General features: G+C 44.8%; 1 protein-coding gene across 2 annotated transcripts in view; it reads right to left on the bottom strand.

The window, feature by feature from the left end:
* ARHGEF37 (Rho guanine nucleotide exchange factor 37) overlaps window positions 1–19100 on the bottom strand; it is a 56940-nt gene that overhangs the window by 11089 nt on the left and 26751 nt on the right. For both annotated transcript variants that reach the window (XM_061424004.1, XM_061424003.1), the window contains exons 4-9: window positions 18237–18384; window positions 10303–10502; window positions 9008–9138; window positions 6339–6443; window positions 4317–4427; window positions 3336–3665 (exon numbers count right to left, since the gene is read on the bottom strand). In XM_061424004.1, the coding sequence (XP_061279988.1) occupies window positions 3336–3665; window positions 4317–4427; window positions 6339–6443; window positions 9008–9138; window positions 10303–10502; window positions 18237–18384 (1025 nt within the window). The remainder of the gene's footprint in view (window positions 1–3335; window positions 3666–4316; window positions 4428–6338; window positions 6444–9007; window positions 9139–10302; window positions 10503–18236; window positions 18385–19100) is intronic.

Raw genomic sequence — 19100 nt, 5'->3', positions numbered from 1 at the left:
TGACAGGGTGATTCTTCTTTTAGATCCTGAGATGTTAAGGTAAACACCTGGAGCTGTTGAGAGCCACTCTCTCCCACCTTGCAAAAAACACCTGCTTGACAATAAAGCCAACCCAGAGAGGGAAACAGCCAGGAGATACAGTGCAAGCCAGAGCCTCAACAACATTGTTTGTTGGGTCTCCAGGTTACACAATTGTATAATATGTTCTTTATGCCTAAGCTGGTTTGGAGCCCAGGGAGTTCTGAATGATGCTCCATTCTGGGAACTTGGCCCTGCTGGGCAACTCTTGCATTTTCATCAGACAGTCTAGAAGTGACCAAGGCCCCACAGCTAACAGAAACATGTCCTCTCTGCTGGTCACCAAAACCACCAGGGCCTTTCCTCTGCCCCCAGGATGCAGAGAGATTGAGGTTCTACCATGTGGGCCTTTCCCAGGTTCCAGGAGACTGTCCAGGAGAATGGGACATGGGACATAGACAGGAAGCTGTATTCAATCATTAACAGGCCCTAAGATTCTACATTACAAGATCAATCGAGAAATGCCCTCTTTCTGGGACTTCCATGGTTGTGGTCCAGTGGTTAAGACTCAGTGCTCCCAATGCAGGGGGCACAAGTTCAATCTCTGGTTGGGGAACCCAATGCCACATAGCACAGTCAAAAAAAGAAAAAAAGGAATGCCTTCTTTCTGCTCTTATGAAGTTGACCTCCCCACTACAGTATCCTAGAATACTCTCCAGCCCTGCATAGCCCAGTGTAAACACAAGAGGGTCTGGCTGCCCTAGATAGAAGACTAGAGGGTGAGAAGAGAATGAGAAGATTATCTGATCAGATTTACCCTCTGCCTTCAGGAAAGAGAACAGCTTCTTTTTGCAGATGGTTTGGACTTAATTCAAAAACAGTGTCTGAGGATAGAACTCTGTACTAAATGCTGTGAGGGCCAAAAAGAAGAGAAGCTTAATGAGGGGAAACAGCTTCATCCATCACCTCAACAGGATGCAGGCTCTGATAAGAGCTTAGGAGAAGCACATCCTGAGGGCTGCTGGAGTACAGAGGATGGGGAGATGGGTTGTCCCCCCTGGAGAAAGGGGATTCTGAGAGCTTCATGGAGAGATTCATTCGCCCCTTATTTGTGGAGGTCCTACCACATGTCAGGCACTGTGAAAGGTATGGGGGAGACAGGGAGGGACATTCTAGGCTGAAGAAGGAGTCTTAGCAAAGTGGCTGTGATCGTACTCAGAAGTGGTGGGAGGCTGCAGCTGCAGAGTGAGACTATGGGCTGGGAAGGTAGTGCTAAGAGTTCAGTTCAGTTCAGCTCAGTTGCTCAGTCATGTTCAACTCTTTGTGACCCCATGGACTGCAGCACGCCAAGATTCCCTGTCCATCACCAACTCATGGAGCTTGCTCAAACTTGTTCATCGAGTTGGTGATGCCATCCAACCATCCCATCCTCTGTCATCCCCTTCTCCTGCTACCTGCAATCTTTCCCAGCATCGGGGTCTTTTCCAGTGAGTCAGTTCTTTGCATCAGGTGGCCAAAGTACTGGAGTTTCAGCTTCAGCATCAGTCCTTCCAACAAATATTCAGGGTTGATTTCCTTTAGGATGGACTGGTTCGATCTCTTTGCAGTCCAAGGGACTCTCAAGAGTCTTCTCCAACACCATAGTTCAAAAGCATCAATTCTTGGGCACTCAGCTTTCTTTATAGACCAACTCTCACATCCATACATGACTACTGGAAACACTATAGCTTTGACTAGACAGACCTTTGTCAGCAAAGTAATATCTCTGCTTTTTAATATGCTGTCTAGCTTGGTCATAGCTTTTCTTCCAAGGAGCAAGCGTCTTTTAATTTCATCTTTTAAGTAATGGCTGCAGTCACCATCTGCACTGATTTTGGAGCCCAAGAAAATAAAGTCTGTCACTGTTTCCATTTTTTCCCCATCTATTTGCCATGAAGTGATGGAACCAGATGCCATGATCTTAGTTTTCTGAATGTTGAGTTTTAAGGCAGCTTTTTGACTCTTCTCTTTCCCTTTCATCAAAAGGCTCCTCAGTTCCTCTTCACTTTCTGCCATAAGGGTGGTGTCATCTGCATATCTGAGGTTATTGATATTTCTCCTGGCAATCTTGATTCCAGCTTGTACTTCATCCAGTCCGGCATTTCACATGATGTATTCTGCATATAAGTTAAATACCCAGGGTGACAATATACAGCCTTTACATACTCCTTTCCCAATTTGGAACCAGTCCGTTGTTCCATGTTCGGTTTTAACTGTTGTTGCTTCTTGATAGATTTCTCAGGAGGTAGGTAAGGTGGTCTGGTATTCCCATCTCTTTAAGAATTTTCCACAGTTTGTTGTGATCCACACAGCCAAAGTGGTATCACAATGGTAAGGGTCGGGGGTGGAAAATTTCATCAGGATTTTTATGCAATAAACTGGATGGAGAAAGCTGAGCTGGGGCACATGAGGCACAGGAAACACCATGTGGAACGAGCAACACTGACATTTCTGCAGAGCTTAGACCCACAAGCCACTGAGCTCTGATGCTGATATCAGAGAGAGACTGAAGAACAGTTGAGTGTTCTTTCCTATACCAACCCCAGTGTTCAAAATCCTAAAATCAAAGTTTACACTTGGAAATTTGTTTAAGCCTCTCTGTGCCCTATTTATGCATTCAGCAGATGGCTGTTTTTAACAGGCTGTCGGGCATTGTGGTTCAGGCTCTAGAGTTCACCTGCCAGGATTTAAATTTAGCCATGAGCTATACGGCTTGGGCAAGCTGCTTAACATTTGTGGTCCCGGCTTCCTTTTGAAATGAGAATAATAACAATACCTACTCTGTGGGGTTATAGTGAGGATTAAGTGAGACAATACATGGAAAATGTTCCAAACCCAGTGTGCAGTAAAGGCTCACAGGGAGGCAGCTGCTAGAAGTAGTAGCAGGGGCAGGAACACCAGCTTGAAGCATTTACTCCTGACTAATGTAGAAGGGGCCCTGTCTCTTGTCACCTGCTTCTAATACACTCCTGGGAATGGCCCCAAGGCCTGTTATTTTCCCAGGCGAGCCTCCTGTGTTTCTGAGTCCCAGAGCCTGCAAGCGGCCTAGAGTCCCAGTTCTATATTACCCTTTGCTTCCATGGTCTGACTCTATTAAAGGAGGGAGAATAGGCATAAGAGAGATCCAGAAGGTCCCCATGGCCTCCTCCTGAGCACCTGGTAGCCTGTTTGGGAGGCCCAACTTCACTCCACTCCAGCCCCTTCCAAACAACCTGCTGAAGGGCTGAGGAGGCCCGTCCAGCAATTTCCCAGACACACCCCCGTCCCAGAAGCCTTACCTGGGCCAAGCTGTCCTCTGCCCTCTGCAGCACTTGCTTTGCAAGGTCCCTCTGGAGAGTCACAAATGTGCACAGGATCTGGCCGAGCCACCGCATGGCCAGCTGGTTAAACTGTGGGAGTTCAGCCACTAGCAGGGAGTTGAGTGCCTGGTACGTGTGCCGGGCTGCCTCCTCTTCGTAGGTCACACTGCCCACCTCCAACAGCTTCTCTTCCACCCTCTCAAAGTCCAGTAGTTTGTCCAGACGCTTCTTGATCAGGTTCTGAGGCCCTGCCAAGGCTTTGGCCAGGCTGCACAATGGCTGCCACACCTGGGCTTCCAGTTGCTGCTTCTGTGGGGAGAGGTGAGCTTAGGAGTTGAAGAAAGAAGTGGCAGAGGGTGGCCACAGGAAGCAGGAGCTTTGGAGAGAGGCTCCAGTGCCACTCTCACCAAACAGCTATGACCTCTAGCACGATATCTAACCTTTCCAGGCCTCAAGGTGCCCATCTGAGAAATGGGGACAATGCATGTAACAAGCTTAGCAGAGTGCACAGAACAAGTATTTAATATATGTCAATTCTTAATATGGTTACTGTGCAGAGATGTTGAAAAAATTTGGTATAGGATGATGATCAAAACCATAGTCGTTGGGGCTGAGATCCTAGCTTGCCATTGATCATCTGAATAACCTGGGAGGTCACCCTTTCTGAGCCTCATCTACAGAATGGAGTTATTAACAGTATTTACCCTGTAAGCTATGTCGTGAGGATTAAATGAGTAAAGAATATAAAGACTTTAGCACAGTGCCTGGCAGATAACATGGCTCAATAAACATTAGCTGGCCCTATTTTTATCAGGAAAATGCACTAATAATAATCTCCACCCTGCTGACTACCCAGGACAGTTATGGATGTAACCATCGAGGAAAGGGCCTCACTTCCAAATATGATTCTTATAGACTCTGCCACCTGCCTGAAAAAAAGAAGAGAGAAGTTCCACTCACAAACTCTGGGAAGGCCTGGAGCTGCAGGTCTCTTGCCAGGTAACAGTACTGTACCACAGGCCCCTCGGGGATTTCCAGATTGTAGTCCTGGGGCCGGAAGCGGAGGAAAGCCTAGATGGGGGTCAAAGGAGAGCCAATCACAGTCCACTGAGACCATCTCACACCTGAAAGCCTCTCCACGACATCCCGGAAAAGGTTGCCCAGGCTGTCTGCACACCCTCCAAGTGTCTGCACACAGCTAATCTATCCTTGCACAACTCGGGTGATTAGAATCTTCTTTCTCTAAGCCCACATCTTTCTCCCTATTCCAGTGTTGCCTCCAATTCACACACTTCTCATTATCACACTTGTGAATTTTTTTTCTGCCATGTCTGCTCCTCATGTTCTAATAATACTTTTCCTTAAATCAACCTAGCATCCCTATTTAAATCAGTGCATTAAAACAAACAAACAACAACAACAAAAAAACACCTTATGGGGAATTCCCTGGCAGTCTAGTGGTTAGGAGTCTGTGCTTTCACTGCCAAGGGCCCGGGTTCAATCCTTGGTCAGGAAACTAAGATCCCACAAGCTGCATGGCATGGCCAAAAAAAAAAAAACACCTTATGATCCTTCCATAAAGGAAAAGCCAGTAATAATTGCCATAAATAAGCATGTTAAAAATAACTGCTATAAAAACAATGCTATTAAATTCTGTCTGGGCGTCATGGCCAGCTGAAGGCTTCCAGCCTGAGACTGGTTCTGCTGGTTTATTTACATGCCAGCAAAAGAGGCTTTTCCTGGACTCTGAGGATTAAGAGAGAGAGTCAATTTCTTGCTATGGGATTTCATGTCAACCCTGTATCTGTCATGTAAATCCTGCATTCAGGGCAACACAGCCTTAATGCTTCTAAGTATCTGTTCTTCTCTGCAAAGCCAGACATGTCTCTTGGAGGCTTCTGGTTTCTCTCTCTCAAGGCCCCTCCATTCTTTCTCTGAGGGCCTTCCGCTTCTCACTCACTGTGCTGTTATCTTTCTGTGGGGACTGGGGCAAGATGGAGCAGGAATAAGCAGGGGGTGTGCCCCACACAGAAAAGCATAGAGCTACAACCTCTCTCCTTCTACACACTTCCAATAATGTCACTCCAAATCCTATTATCCAAAGAGCCTGTTCTCATCTGACTGAGCTGGTCTGTGCAAATGGATGTGACTGAGAACAAAACCACGCAAAAGGGACAGAGTGGATGGAATGAGTCAGCAGCAATGACAAGAACGAAGTGCGAATTTGGGCGCAAGGAAAGTAATGTGCTGGTTGGGAATGCAAACTTGTGTCCCTGTGGGCTTAATCTGGCATGCAAAAATGTATTTTGTTGGGCCCATATAACATTTAGATTCTTAATTAGTTGCTTACATGGACACATCATGAGATTTCACCAAAAGGTCTCAATTTTCAGTTTTCTTCTTCCTTAAAATCAGAAGAACTGGCAGCATTGGGTCCACACTCCCATGCAGCAACAACTCCCATGAGACAGGGCATTTAATTTTATTTTATTCATTTATGCATTTATTCAGTCATTCAAACTCCAAATATTACTACATATTGAACTCTACCTAACAGTCTCATAAATAGACAATAGGCCTACACACCTATACACTTCAGTCAATAATATTCCCTGCCTGGTCCCTTTGAGCACCTGTTTGTCACTCCTGCTCTAGCACCGGTCTGGCAGGGTTCTTCCAGAGGACTCGGCTTCCAGTGAATTTGACTCTGCCCAGTGGGAACCCCAGTTCCTGAATACTCAGTGAACTCAGAAGTTGCCCCAGCCAGATAACCTCTAGATTAAGGAGTGCTTCCCCAAGGCCCTTCTCTGGCTTCCAACCAGCAACTATTACGATCTCTTCCAATTGGTCCTTGAAGCTGGTGCCTTTATCAGGGGCTTGTTCAATGGGCCCTACGTACCTGTCCAGGTATCCCAGCCTGCCCCCGCCCCCGCCCCCCGCCCCACCACACACACACACCATTATTTACCACAGGGTCCTCACCTCCAAATTATCCAGGTAAGCAGCCACATTGCTCTTCAGTTCGGTCACACACAGCGACACCCAGTGGAACCTCTCTTCTAAGTCATCAAATTCCTTGTCTTCCGTCTGAGAGTAAAGTTACGCTTATGAGGGCCGAGAACATCCACATAGGGGCAGTGTACACCTCTGTCCCAAGTCCTTGCTAGGAACCACACACACACACCTTTCCACAGACCCGCATATCAGAGCCATTCCTCCAGTCTCCAAACTGAGTGGGATGGTCAGAGGCAGTGAGTGCGGCTTAGTGGTTTTGTATTCAGACCATGAAATCAGACACACGAGCCCTGGTTCACTTGCTTCCTGTCTGTGTGAACTTAGGCAATTGTTTTGCCCTCTTGGAGCCTGTTTCCGCATCTGCAACATGGGGATAATGTGAACATTTACTTCATTGTGTGGAATCATTAATGCCTGGTTCAGAGTAAGCACTCAGTCAACCTAAGTTTCTACTAGTAGCTATTTGAGGCTGGTTCCTTGCCCAGGCCCAGACATAAGTTCTCCTATCTGCATCAAGGGGCTTTGCTGGTGGCTCAGAGGTAAAGAATCCACCTGCAGGGCAGGAGACACAGGAGATTCAGGTTTGATTCCTGGGTCAGGAAGATCCCCTGGAGGAGGAAATGGCAACTCATTCTATTATTCTTGCCTAGAGAATACCACTGACAGAGAAGCCTGATGGGCTACAGTCCATAAGGTCGAAAAGACACAACTGAGTGACTGAAAACACACACACACCTGTATCAAGAGGCCCCGGAGAAAGAGCAGCACAAGGCGCAGAGGAGAGAGCCCACCCTGGCTATTCAGAATCAAGTGGAAGGACTTCCCTAACTTCCAGGGCAGGGGTGTGGGTTTGATTCCTGGTTAGGAAGCATCACTACAAACAAAGCTAGTGGAGGTGATGGAATTCCAGTTGAGCTATTTCAAATCCTAAAAGATGATGTGGTGAAAGTGCTGCACTCAATATGCCAGCAAATTTGGAAAACTCAGCAGTGGCCACAGGACTGGAAAAGGTCAGTTTTCATTCCAATCCCAAGGAAAGGCAATGCCAAAGAATGTTCAAACTACTGCACAATTGCACTCATCTCACAGGCTAGCAAAGTAATGCTCAAAATTCTCCAAGTCAGGCTTCAACAATACATGAAGCGTGAACTTCCAGATGTTCAAGCTGGATTTATAAAAAGCAGAGGAACCAGAGACCAAATTTCCAACATCTGTTGGATCATAGAAAAAGCAAGAGAGTTCCAGAAAAACATCTACTTCAGCTTTATTGACTACTCCAAAGCCTTCAACTGTGTGGATCATAACAAACTGTGGAAAATTCTTAAAGAGAAAGGAATACCAGACCACTTGACCTGCCTCCTGAGAAATCTGTATGTAGGTAAAGAAGCAACAGTTAGAACTGGACATGGAACAACAGACTGGTTCCAAATCGGGAAAGGAGTATGTCAAGGCTGTATATTGTCACCCTGCTTATTTAACTTATATGCAGAGTACATCATGAGAAACGCTGGGCTGGATGAAGCACAAGCTCGAATCAAGATTGTTGGGAGAAATATCAATAACCTCAGATATGCAGATGACACCACCCTTATGGCAGAAAGTGAAGAAGAACTAAAGAGCCTCTAGATGAAAGTAAAACAGAAGAGTGAAAAAGTTGGCTTAAAACTCAACAATCAGAAAACTAAGATAATGGCATCCGGTCCCATCACTTCATGGAAAATAGATGGGGAAACAATGGAAAGAGGGACAGACTTTATTTTTTGGGCTCCAAAATCACTGCAGATGGTGATTGCAGCCATGAAATTAAAAGATGCTTGCTCCTTGGAAGAAAAGTTATGACCAACCTAGATAGCATATTAAAAAGCAGAGACATTATTTTGCCAACAAAAGTCCATCTAGTCAAAGCTATGGTGTTTCCAGTAGTCATGTAGGGATGTGAGAGTTGGACTATAAAGAAAGCTGAGCACTGAAGAGTTGATGCTTTTGAACTGTGATATTGGAGAAGACTCTTGAGAGTCCCTTGGACTGCAAGGAGATCCAACCAGTCCATTCTAAAGGAGATCAGTCCTGGGTATTCATTGGAAGGACTAATGTTGAAGCTGAAACTCCAATACTTTGGCCACCTGATGCAAACAACTGACTCATTTGAAAAGACCCTGTTGCTGGGAAAGATTGAAAGTGGGAGGAGAAAGGGACGACAGAGGATGAGATGGTTGGATAGCATCACTGACTCAATGGACATGAGTTTGAGTAAACTCCAGAAGTTGGTGATGGACAGGGAGGCCTGGTGTGCTGCAGTCCATGCAGCTGCAAAGAGTCAGACACAACTGAGCGACTGAACTGATCTGAACAGGAAGCTAAGATCCCACATGCCTTGTGGCCAAAATGCCAGGACATAAAACAGAAGCAATATTGAAATAAATTCAAACAAAGACTTTAAAAATGGTCCACAGCAAAAAAATATTTAAAAAACCAGCAAACTTTAAACAAAGGAATCAAGTGAGAGTGCCTACTCTGCCCCTTCCTGGCCTCAGTCTTCTCATCTCTGAAAGCAGTCTAAGACTCCGCCTCACCACCGCACCATCTTTCCCCTTGGGATGGCCGGCATACAACCCTTCCTCCAGTCCATTGCTCACCCTGGGAACGAGCCCCGCCTCCTGCTTCAGCAGCTGGCTCAGCCGGGTGGTCTTCTTGGAGAGGGTGTGTGTATTGATGCGAGCCAGTCGCTCCCGGAGGCTCAGCGGCTCCACCTTGGTGTACTTGGAGGCTGCACCAACAGAGGAAAAGGAGGCACAGGGACCAGAGCTGACCCAGGAAAGTAAGAGACCCTGACATCCCAGCTGGGCACCTCTTAGGCCCTCTTCTCAAACGTCAGGGTCACACTCATTAGAATGGCAAATCTTGGAGGTAAAACACGGGGCTCAGAGTCCTCACTGACTGAAGAGGTTCATACCAGTTTGATTTCTTGCGCCTCAGTTTCCTCATCTGTAAATGAGGCCAACCACTTCCCAGGATTGCTGGGAGATCACAGAAGATGATGGAAATGAAGCAAATGACTTAAGCTCTCATTTTACCCAACTGTGAAATGAGACTAACAGTGCCAACCTCAGGACTATCGTAAGGATCAAACAAAATAATAAGTGAAAAAAACAAGTCATAGCTACCCCTTAGTAAACGTTAGCTAAATTATCGTTACTATACTGTCTTAGTTGTGTAAGTTTTTCCTCTCCCTAGGACACTGTGACACTCTGCAGACCTTTCTGTTTTAGCAACTTGAGAGGCAACAATCTCCCCACTTTCTCCTCCTACCCTCATCCCTGATACATACACAGCTCTTTGCCTCCCAGTATTCATTTCTCCTTAGTATAGCAGCCATGTGGTTTGGATAAGAATGATTTCACTTTATTTCAGGGAGTGGTTGCTGACTGTTATAAGCCAGTTCACACGATCCCCACTCCTTTACCACAATGACAGGTTCAAAGAAAGGCTTACAATCCAGGCATAAGCCAAACAGTTCATGGCATACCCCTAATCATGGCAACTGGTTCAGGGTGAGCATATGACTCAAATAAATCCTATTAGAATGAAGCTCCAGTTTAGTGTTTACAGCTAAGCGGAGAAAGGGTCCACGTTCTCCTGGAAGGTGTGGTGTTCAGACGTGAGTCTTAGGACAGCAATAGCCACTTACTGTTATGAGGGAGGCCAGCTTGAAGAGGCAAGTGACACATAGTGAAGGTCAGAGACAAGAGAATTATAGAGAAATGACACCAGCTCCCAGACTAAATCCTACTTAAAGCCCACGTTACCCCTGGACTTGTAGGTTACATAAGTGACTGTCTTCCCTTTACTAGTGAAGCCAGTTTGAGGTGAGTTTTTTTGTTAACTAGAAGCATTCTCACTAATGTATCACCTAAATGCCCCAAGTCCTTACCCACTTCTTTGCGCCTCTTGTACTCATTGATGTTGGTGACCACATCCTGGAGGGCAGAGGTAGCCCTCTGAAGGACAGCGTAGGCACTGGCATCAGGGAGTGTGTTTTCCAGAATTTTCTGCAGCAGCAATGGGTATTTGGTAATCCTCTGCAGAGGAATTACCAGCAAGAAACTGAGTCCTGAAGGTCCCGCTTGCGGCCTGAGGGAGAAGGCTGGTGTTAAGTAGGTCAAGTCCACCCTTGGGGGCACCAAAGGGCCTGGGGTCTAGTCCCAGCTCTGCTATTTAACTCGCTGTGTGATCTCAGGCAAGTTGCCCTCCTTCGGGGGTCCTCAGTTGCCTCACCGGGTGCTGCTAGTTCTCACTTTACACTTTTCTGGACCTCGCTTCCCCATATGTACTAAATCCAAAGGTCAGTTCTCTGTCCTCAGCTTAATCGGTCTCTCAATAGCAGACACAGCAGACCATTCCCCTCTTTCTCAAAACACTTTCTTCTTTTGGCCCCAGAGATGCCCTTTGTCCTGTTTCTCTCACTCCACAGGCCACTCCCCTGGCTTCTCTCCAATGCTGGAGTGCCCAGGGGCCTCCTCTCTCCACTCACTCTCTTCCTGAGCTCCTTTAGTCCTACGGCTTTAAACACTTGGCAAACCCAGATCTCCATTTCTTCTGCCCAGAGCTCCAGACTCACGGTCAACTAGCCTACTTGAGATCTCCACTTGGGTATGTCTCAAGCACAACTCCATCTGCTGGACACGCACATGGTATTTCATTTTAAAAAATGGTCCTGCTGCTTTAAAAAAGAAGCGCTTTTAAAATCACAGGAACTTGGGAAATCCCTGGTGGTTTGATGGTTAGGATTCAGTGCTTCCACTGCTGTAGGCCCAGGTTTAATCCCCAGTGGAAGAACTAAGATCTAACAAGCCTTGGGGCACAGCCCCCTCCAAACTTTTTTTTTTTTTAATCATAGGAATTTAATGTTTAGAGAGGTGTGTAAAGTATTTAAGGGTAAAGACTCATAGTATCTGTAATTTCCTTTAAATTACTCAGTATAAAATTAGATGCAGCAAACAGAAGGCATTTATACTTGCTCATTTCAGGTGACGGGTGTGTGTGTTCATTACATTATTCTATTTTTCTATAGGGCTTGAAAATTTTAATTTGAAAAAGGAAAATACAAAACACAGGAACTAATAGTGTCAAGGTCCCTTCCAGATGTACCATTTGATGCATAAATGATTATTTCTAGCCCCCTTCCTGATGATGTCTGGAAGTTGCAGAAAGAGTGCCCAAGTCGATGGCATCTGGGACAAGGCTCCAACAGTCTTTCTTTGATCACGACCAGTAGCCCTCAGACCCACCTTCTGAGAAACACGTGAGGGTTTCAAACATCAATGTCTAAGCATGCCTCCTTCATGAAGACTCACAAATACCTCTCATGACTATTATCTGGCTCTCTACAGTACCTTTGCCTCTTACTGTTCTTCCTATGGAAAAAACCTCCAGACCAAATGTCCAAGAAAGATCAGCCATAAGGCCTGGAACAGACAGAGCAGGTGGGAACTACCCCCTCCCTCCCATTAACTGCAGAAGGTTGGAACACAGGGGTTGAACTATCTGTCAGGATATGTCTGTGCTGACCATCTGCTCTCACCAAGGGTTTCCTAGTGCCTGGCTGACTGTGGGCAGGAGAGGTGGAAACAGTGGTCAGATATTTGCAAAACTCTGTCCTCTGGGCTTACTTTTCATGGGAAAAGGATAACTGCCTCATGGGGACAACTATTGCCTCACAAGTCAGAGATGAAATAGGGCAGGGAGCCTTCAAAGAGATGATTACTTCTCTTCTCCACAATCATCAAGAACTACAGAATTACAGCAACCTCTTTCTTTACAGCCTTTCTAAAGTAATTTGGAGAAAACTCTTTTTGTAGCCTATCAGATGGGCAATAAAAATTTAAAGACTTGGGACTTCCCTGGTAGTTTAGTGGTTAAGACTCTGTGTTCCCAATGCAGGGGGTATGGGTGCAATCCTGATTGAAGAACTAAGATTTCCCATGCCACATGGTGTGGCCAAAAAAAAAAAAAAAAATTGAAAGACTCACCCAGAGTTGGATGAATATGGGGAAACCAGTCCTCTTACATTCTATTGGTGAGAGTATCAGTTGGTGGGATCTTTTTAGAAACTAATTTAGCAACTTGTGAAATATACAATTCCCTCAATCCTACTACAGAAATCTACCCACAGAAATATTAACTCAAGTGAGCATGGATAAAGGTAGAAGTTATTCAGCAATTCTGTGACAGTAAAATTTGGGAAACAACTCAAATATCCATCAATAGGGGATGAGCTGACTATAAGCTGCCCTGGAAAAGAACCCTATATAACCATTAAAGAAGAACATGGTTAAAAGAGGAAAAAAAAAAGGAACATGGTAAAATAATTCATGGCTATGGTGAAGTGAAAAAACAAGTCCTAGAATCTAGAGTAGGAGTCCCTTAAAAATTCATTAATTCATTCATTCTTTCTATTTATCTAACCATCCATCCATCCATCCATCCAACATCTAGATTTTCCCACGGAAAGTCTATTTCTTACCTATCTGTAAATACACAGAATCAAATTTGGATGGACATGTTAACTACTAGGGGGAGGCATGGGAAACAGGAAACCAAGGGGGAATGGACTTATATTTTTTACTTTACATAATCCGTGTATTGTTTGAAATTTCCTTTTTTCAATAAGTATGTTATTTTCATACTTAAACAAAAAATGCCAATAAAGGAAAACAGATTATGTGTCTTCTCCCAACACTCTGCCTAAGTTGTTGTGGAACTGCGGGTGCTTTGTGTTAGATTGATCCACCTCTCCTCCCCACTGAAAGCTGTGCCATTAGACTGGTCTCCCTAAGGCAAAGCTTTCTGTGGCTGTAAGGACAAGCCTCTGATTCCATGGGCCACCAGGTGGGAAGCACTGCCTTAAGAGCTGCTGCTGCTGCTGCTGCTAGGTCACTTCAGTCGTGTCCGACTCTGTGCGACCCCATAGACAGAAGCCCAACAGGCTCCCCCGTCCCTGGGATTCTCCAGGCAAGAACACTGGAGTGGGTTGCCATTTCCTTCTCCAATGCATGAAAGTGAAAAGTGAAAAGGAAGTCGCTCAGTCGTGTCCGACTCTTAGCGACCTCATGGACTGCAGCCTACCAGGCTCCTCCGTCCATGGGATTTTCCAGGCAAGAGTATTGGAGTGGGGTGCCATTGCCTTCTCCAGCCTTAAGAACTAGGATAAACTAAACACCTCACCAACTCATCCACCCAAATAAAAAGTGGGAGGTAGCATATATTTTGGAATCACAAAGATCTAATGAGATGGTGCCATTTATCATCTCTGGATATCCAGCTGGTGTGATCCTAGTCAGCCAGGCTCCAGAAAGAGCCCCATGATCATCAGCACAGAAAGCCAGGATGACTGTTTCAGGAGGAAGGTGATTAATAGTTCTAGAGCAGCATACATAGTAGGAGCCCCTTAAAATTCATTCTATCTATCCATCCATCCACCCACCATCCAATGTCTATACTTTCCCGTAGGAAGTCTATTTTCTGTCTTCCTGTAAATACACAGAGTAAAATTGGGATGACCGAAAGGATGTCCTTCCTGCTGCAACATTAGACCAAGGGATTTCACTGAGGGCAATCTTAAAACCTGCAGGCTCTGGGGTGCTGCAGGCATTTAGTGGACAGGGTCCCAGGGAAGCAGAATATCCTGCAAGGACAGTCTTGCATTATGGAGAATTGTTCTACGTTTCATACGCCCCTCTCAACATTCAGAGACTGAACGAATGCCTTGAAACGGGCTGCAGTTTCAAGAACTGAGATATTTTTGTGACACCTGGACTCCATCCAGTCACATATCTTCACACTGGGAATTACTATGATACTACCTTTTGTAAATACAACACAGGCCATCTGTAAGAACATCATTCCTCATTTTCTCTGCCTCCCAGTATGTAATATTATCCCTACTTCAATTATGTTGTTTCCTTCTTTCTCTTATCATACACAAGGAAGTCAAGTTTGTGTCATTCCAGGGTACACATATTCTCTGCTCTTTTGTTTTTCTGTACTTCGTGTACAGAATGGCTTCTGACTCTTTTTCGCTTATAAGCATGTGATTGCTACTGCAGCGGTGCCCAAGCATTTGCATACATTACATTATACATATTATATATTACATATGTAATACATACTACATTATTAGAAATTACCTTCTTTTATTTCTCTTTTAATTATAGCTAAGCCATTATGTTTATTTTTTCAATTATGTATATGGGCAGGAGAATTTTTTTCAGAATGTAACTCAGGATAATAAATTTGTTATAAAAAGGGAGCACTGGGACTGAAGGAGCAGAGAACTACAGTGTGGTCTTAGGGAAGCATAATCCCTTCCTAACCAAGATAACTACCATAGCTATGGTCTTACTAGGGAATTACTGAGTATTACCTGCATGCAATGAGTCTACATGCAATGAGAAGGCAATGGCACCCCACTTCAGTACTCTTGCCTGGAAAATCCCATGGACGGAGGAGCCTGGTAGGCTGTAGTCCATGGGGTCGCTAAGAGTCGGACACGACTGAGCGGCTTCACTTCAATGAGTCTACATCCCCATGAGCTATTGCTTTTACTCCCACTCTACATGTAGGGAAACTAGGTTCTGAGACACTAAATGGCTCCTGCCAAGGTGAATAAAGAGCAGAGAGCTTGATTCGTTGCCAGGCTGCCTGGCGCCAAAGCCCATGAGAAATGTCTGGCCTAGTTGGGAAAGACCAGAGTACAGAAGATGTGACAAAGAGCAGCCTCTGTGCCAACTAGGGCCCCCACACAGTGCTTCTAACATGTCTGAACTAGATGCCAATATTTAACACTGCGGAGACTTACATCAAAGCTTCTGGTTTCTCTTGAAAGATCAGAGGATCTGGCCACAGTGGAATCATATTTCTACACAGCAACTGAGGTAGATGGTTTACAAAAAAATGGCTGCAATTACTTTACTCTCTGTATCTATACCCTTTGAACATGACGTTGAAGCTTCTCCCACCAAGAAGTGGGGACTATTTTTCCACCTCCCGAGCCTGGCACAGCATGCCAGTTCTAAGCCAAGATCTCAAAAGGCAGAGCTGAGTCAGCTCGTGTGTCCCACGTTCATAGGAAAGTCCAGCCAACATCAGCAAAGCTGACCTATGGTTGATCACAGACATGTGAGGGAGTTCAGCCAGGACTAGAAAAATCATTTACTGAGTCCAGCTAAATTGCTATCATGCACAAATGTGACCTTGAGAAATATTTGCTTTAAACACATTTTGGAGATGATTTATATTTTAAACCACTATATTTGGGGTGATATGCTATAGCAAAAGCTACTTGATGCAACAGTGATCAGCTGAGGCTGAGCTGCAGCTACACTCTATACAGGGACTGCTGGCTCTGATTTGCCACAGCCTCCATTACTCCCTTTTGTCTCACAGCTGGCGTCCTGCTTCCCTCATTTCTGTTACTTGCCTCACTTCTGTAGAAATGTATTTAGTGACCCTTACAAAAGCCTAAGTTTGTAAGATCCATGAAGGGATCAAAGGAATAAAAGAAAATGAAAGTAGGCTTTTTTTTTTTTTTTTAATCATTTATTTATTTTAATTTGGCTGCACTGGGTCTTAGTTGCTGCATGTGGGATCTAGCTCCTTGTCCAGGGATCGAACCCAGGCCCCCTGCATTGGGAGCGGAGTCTTAGCCACTGGACCACCAGGGAAGTCCCGAAAGTAGGCTTTTTTGAAGGCTGGGAGGGGCTAGGACGTGGCTACTTCAAAAGAAGGCTTCAGGGGGCACAAGAGCTAAGGATAGATAAGGGAGAGAAGGAAGAGAGATAGCAGGAGGATCCACATGAGATAATGCTAGCTTTAAAGACCAAAATCTACACTCTCTTGGGTGTAAACAGGAAATGCCTAAGTAAGATGAAATAACAATAATAACCTCTGTTCCTCCTATACTATTCTGATTTCCAGAAGATGGCCTTCATCTATCTTCATTTGGTAAGCTTGGGGAAGATATAGCTTTTTTTTGTTTTTGACCATGCTGCATGGCATGCAGCATCTTAATTCTCCAACCAGGTATTGAACCTGTGCCCCCTGCATTGGGAACACGAAGTCTTAACCACCGGACCACCAAGGAAGTCCTAATAGAAGTCTTTTTAAATATATGATGATCCACTTTAATCATAAGAAGATAAATACAAAATGAAACATTACTGAGATGCCATTTTTCACCTATCTCAGTGGTAAATACTCTGAAGTTTCACAATGTACTCTGCTGGCCAGGCTGAGGGGAAACACCTTTATATTTGTTCATGGGAATATCAACCGGTATTACCTTTAGAGTGAGAAATTTTGCAATATTATCAAAATTATTAACACATACTTCCTTTAATCTAGCAATTTCACATCTGGAAATTTAACTTATAGATACTTTTATTTGCACCTCAGTAAAATAATATATGTTCGTGAATAATCACATAGCATTATCTGTAATGCTACAAAAAATAGAAACAAACCAATATCCATCAATAGAGAGCAGTTAAATAAACTGGAACAACCACATGGTAGAAGAATACATAGCCATTCAAAGGGCCATACGTATATATATTGAATTAGAAAGACCTCCAAGATATAACATATGTGAAAAAAATTATAAACTTTTATAAGAAGATGGGAAAATAAGAGTATATATTTAGATTTACTTGTATAGGTACACGGAGAAGGCAATGGCACCCCACTCCAGTACTTTTGCCTGGAAAATCCCATGGACGGAGGAGCCTGGTAGGCTGCTGTCCATGGGGTCGATAAGAGTCGGATAAGACTGAGCAACTTCACTTTCACTTTTCACTTTCATGCATTGGAGAAGGAAATGGCAACCCACTCCAGTGTTCTTGCTTGGAGAATCCCAGGGACAGGGGAGCCTGGTGGGCTGCCGTCTATGCGGTCGCACAGAGTCGGACACGACTGAAGTGACTTAGCAGTAGTAGTAGTAGTATAGGTATACAGGAACTCTACAAAGATCCATAAGGAATTTAAAAGTGGTTACCTTGACTTTGCAGGTAGTAGCAGCAATTGGATGGATGAAGGGACAGGGGAGATCTTTTGCTTTTACTGTTTAAATTCAGATGTTTTAAAGCTTTTAAACTGTGTTAAGTGTACCTGTTCAAAATTTTAATTTAAAAAATTTATTCTCTACATATCTCTATCCCGAGCTCCCACTCACTGGTGCCAGCTCTGGGCTGCGAGGCCCCTCAAGGCAGTTCTGATCCTTTTCTGTGGGGCAGGACTCCAGCCATCTATAGAAAGGTCTCCTCAGGTGGTGCAAGTCTGCTTCCTGCCACTGCTGCTTACAGCACATGGTTCCCACCATCTCACTGCCCTCCCTATGATGGGCACAGTCTGTTCACCAAATGTTTCTGCTTTTCCACCTCTGAACACATGGCTGGAAGGCATGCCCTCCTGGTACTAGATGAAGTCAGGTGATTAGTTCTGGACTCTGAATTATGAGAAGCAATGGTTATTACTTCTGGCCTGGAACATTTAGTAACCAGTGTGAGACCCTCCAGAGTTCTTTGTTCCTTGCCAAGTCACCGGCCATGTTCCAGACAGTGGCTGGTGTCAGCTTGAGTTCCAGAGTGAGCATGACACTGGGAAGAGCCCCAAGTTAACCCACATTGGAGCATAAGGAAGGTGGAAACCTCATTGGCTGAAACCACTAAAAGAGTTGGGGGTTGTTTGTCTCTGCAGCATAGCCTAGCCCAGCCTGACTAGGACACTCCTGAAAGAGTGTGAGCAGCCCCAAGCTAGGGTGAGACTTTAACAGCCCCTGACCTTGGCATCCATAGGGATCATTCTACTCACAGCACTGCCTCAATGATGCCCTGGATCTCCCGCTGCAGCTCTGGCTCCTTCCGGTAGGTCTCTACCAGCAGCAAGGCCTGTTCGTAGCTGGCACAGTACACCTTATAGACTTGCTCCAACTCCTCTTGGAATTCCAGAAATGCGTTACCTGACAGTGAAAAGGCAACAAGTTCTCAAAAGCGTTTCTGCATGTCCTCTTGCTTAGAAGAGGGAGGCTGTGAGTGACACAGCTAAGCGCTTTAGCTCTGACGTAAGACTGCCTGGCTTAACCAGCACTGTAACCTTGGGCAAGTCACCTCATCTTCCTCAGCTCCCACTTTTTCATCTCACTTTCAAAAGGCTGCTGTAGGATTAAGTGACACAATGATGTAGTATGTGTGGTTAATAAACAGTATCTATAATTACAGCAATAATATTGATAATTCTCACATTTGGACAATGCTTTATAGTTTACAAAACACATTCATGTTATATCTTTATAATTACCATGTATGGCAAGTACAATTCCAAACCCTGTTTACAAAGACACCCTACAGCACAGCATGGATAGTCAAAATGTGGGCTTTGGAGTCAGAGAGAAGTAAGGCCAGATCTCCAGCCAACCCTTTCCCAGTAGCATAGTCTAGGGTGAGTATCTTATCCCTCTGACCCTCCATATTTTCATCTATAGATGGGAATACAAATAGTACTCACCTCCAAGTGTTCACTGGGATGATTAATTTTAAAAATGCACATAAAGCACCTGACACAAACTTCATTTCCCCAAAACTTACCAACTACTTATCTACTGACTGTGTATGAGGCACTCTTCTAAGTTCTTTGAATGAAATAATGACCCTGCCTCATGGGGCTGATATTCTCATG

Source organism: Bos javanicus, chromosome 7, assembly GCF_032452875.1.
Source record: "Bos javanicus breed banteng chromosome 7, ARS-OSU_banteng_1.0, whole genome shotgun sequence".
NCBI lineage: Eukaryota > Metazoa > Chordata > Mammalia > Artiodactyla > Bovidae > Bos > Bos javanicus.
This window is presented reverse-complemented; position numbering and strand designations above follow the sequence as displayed.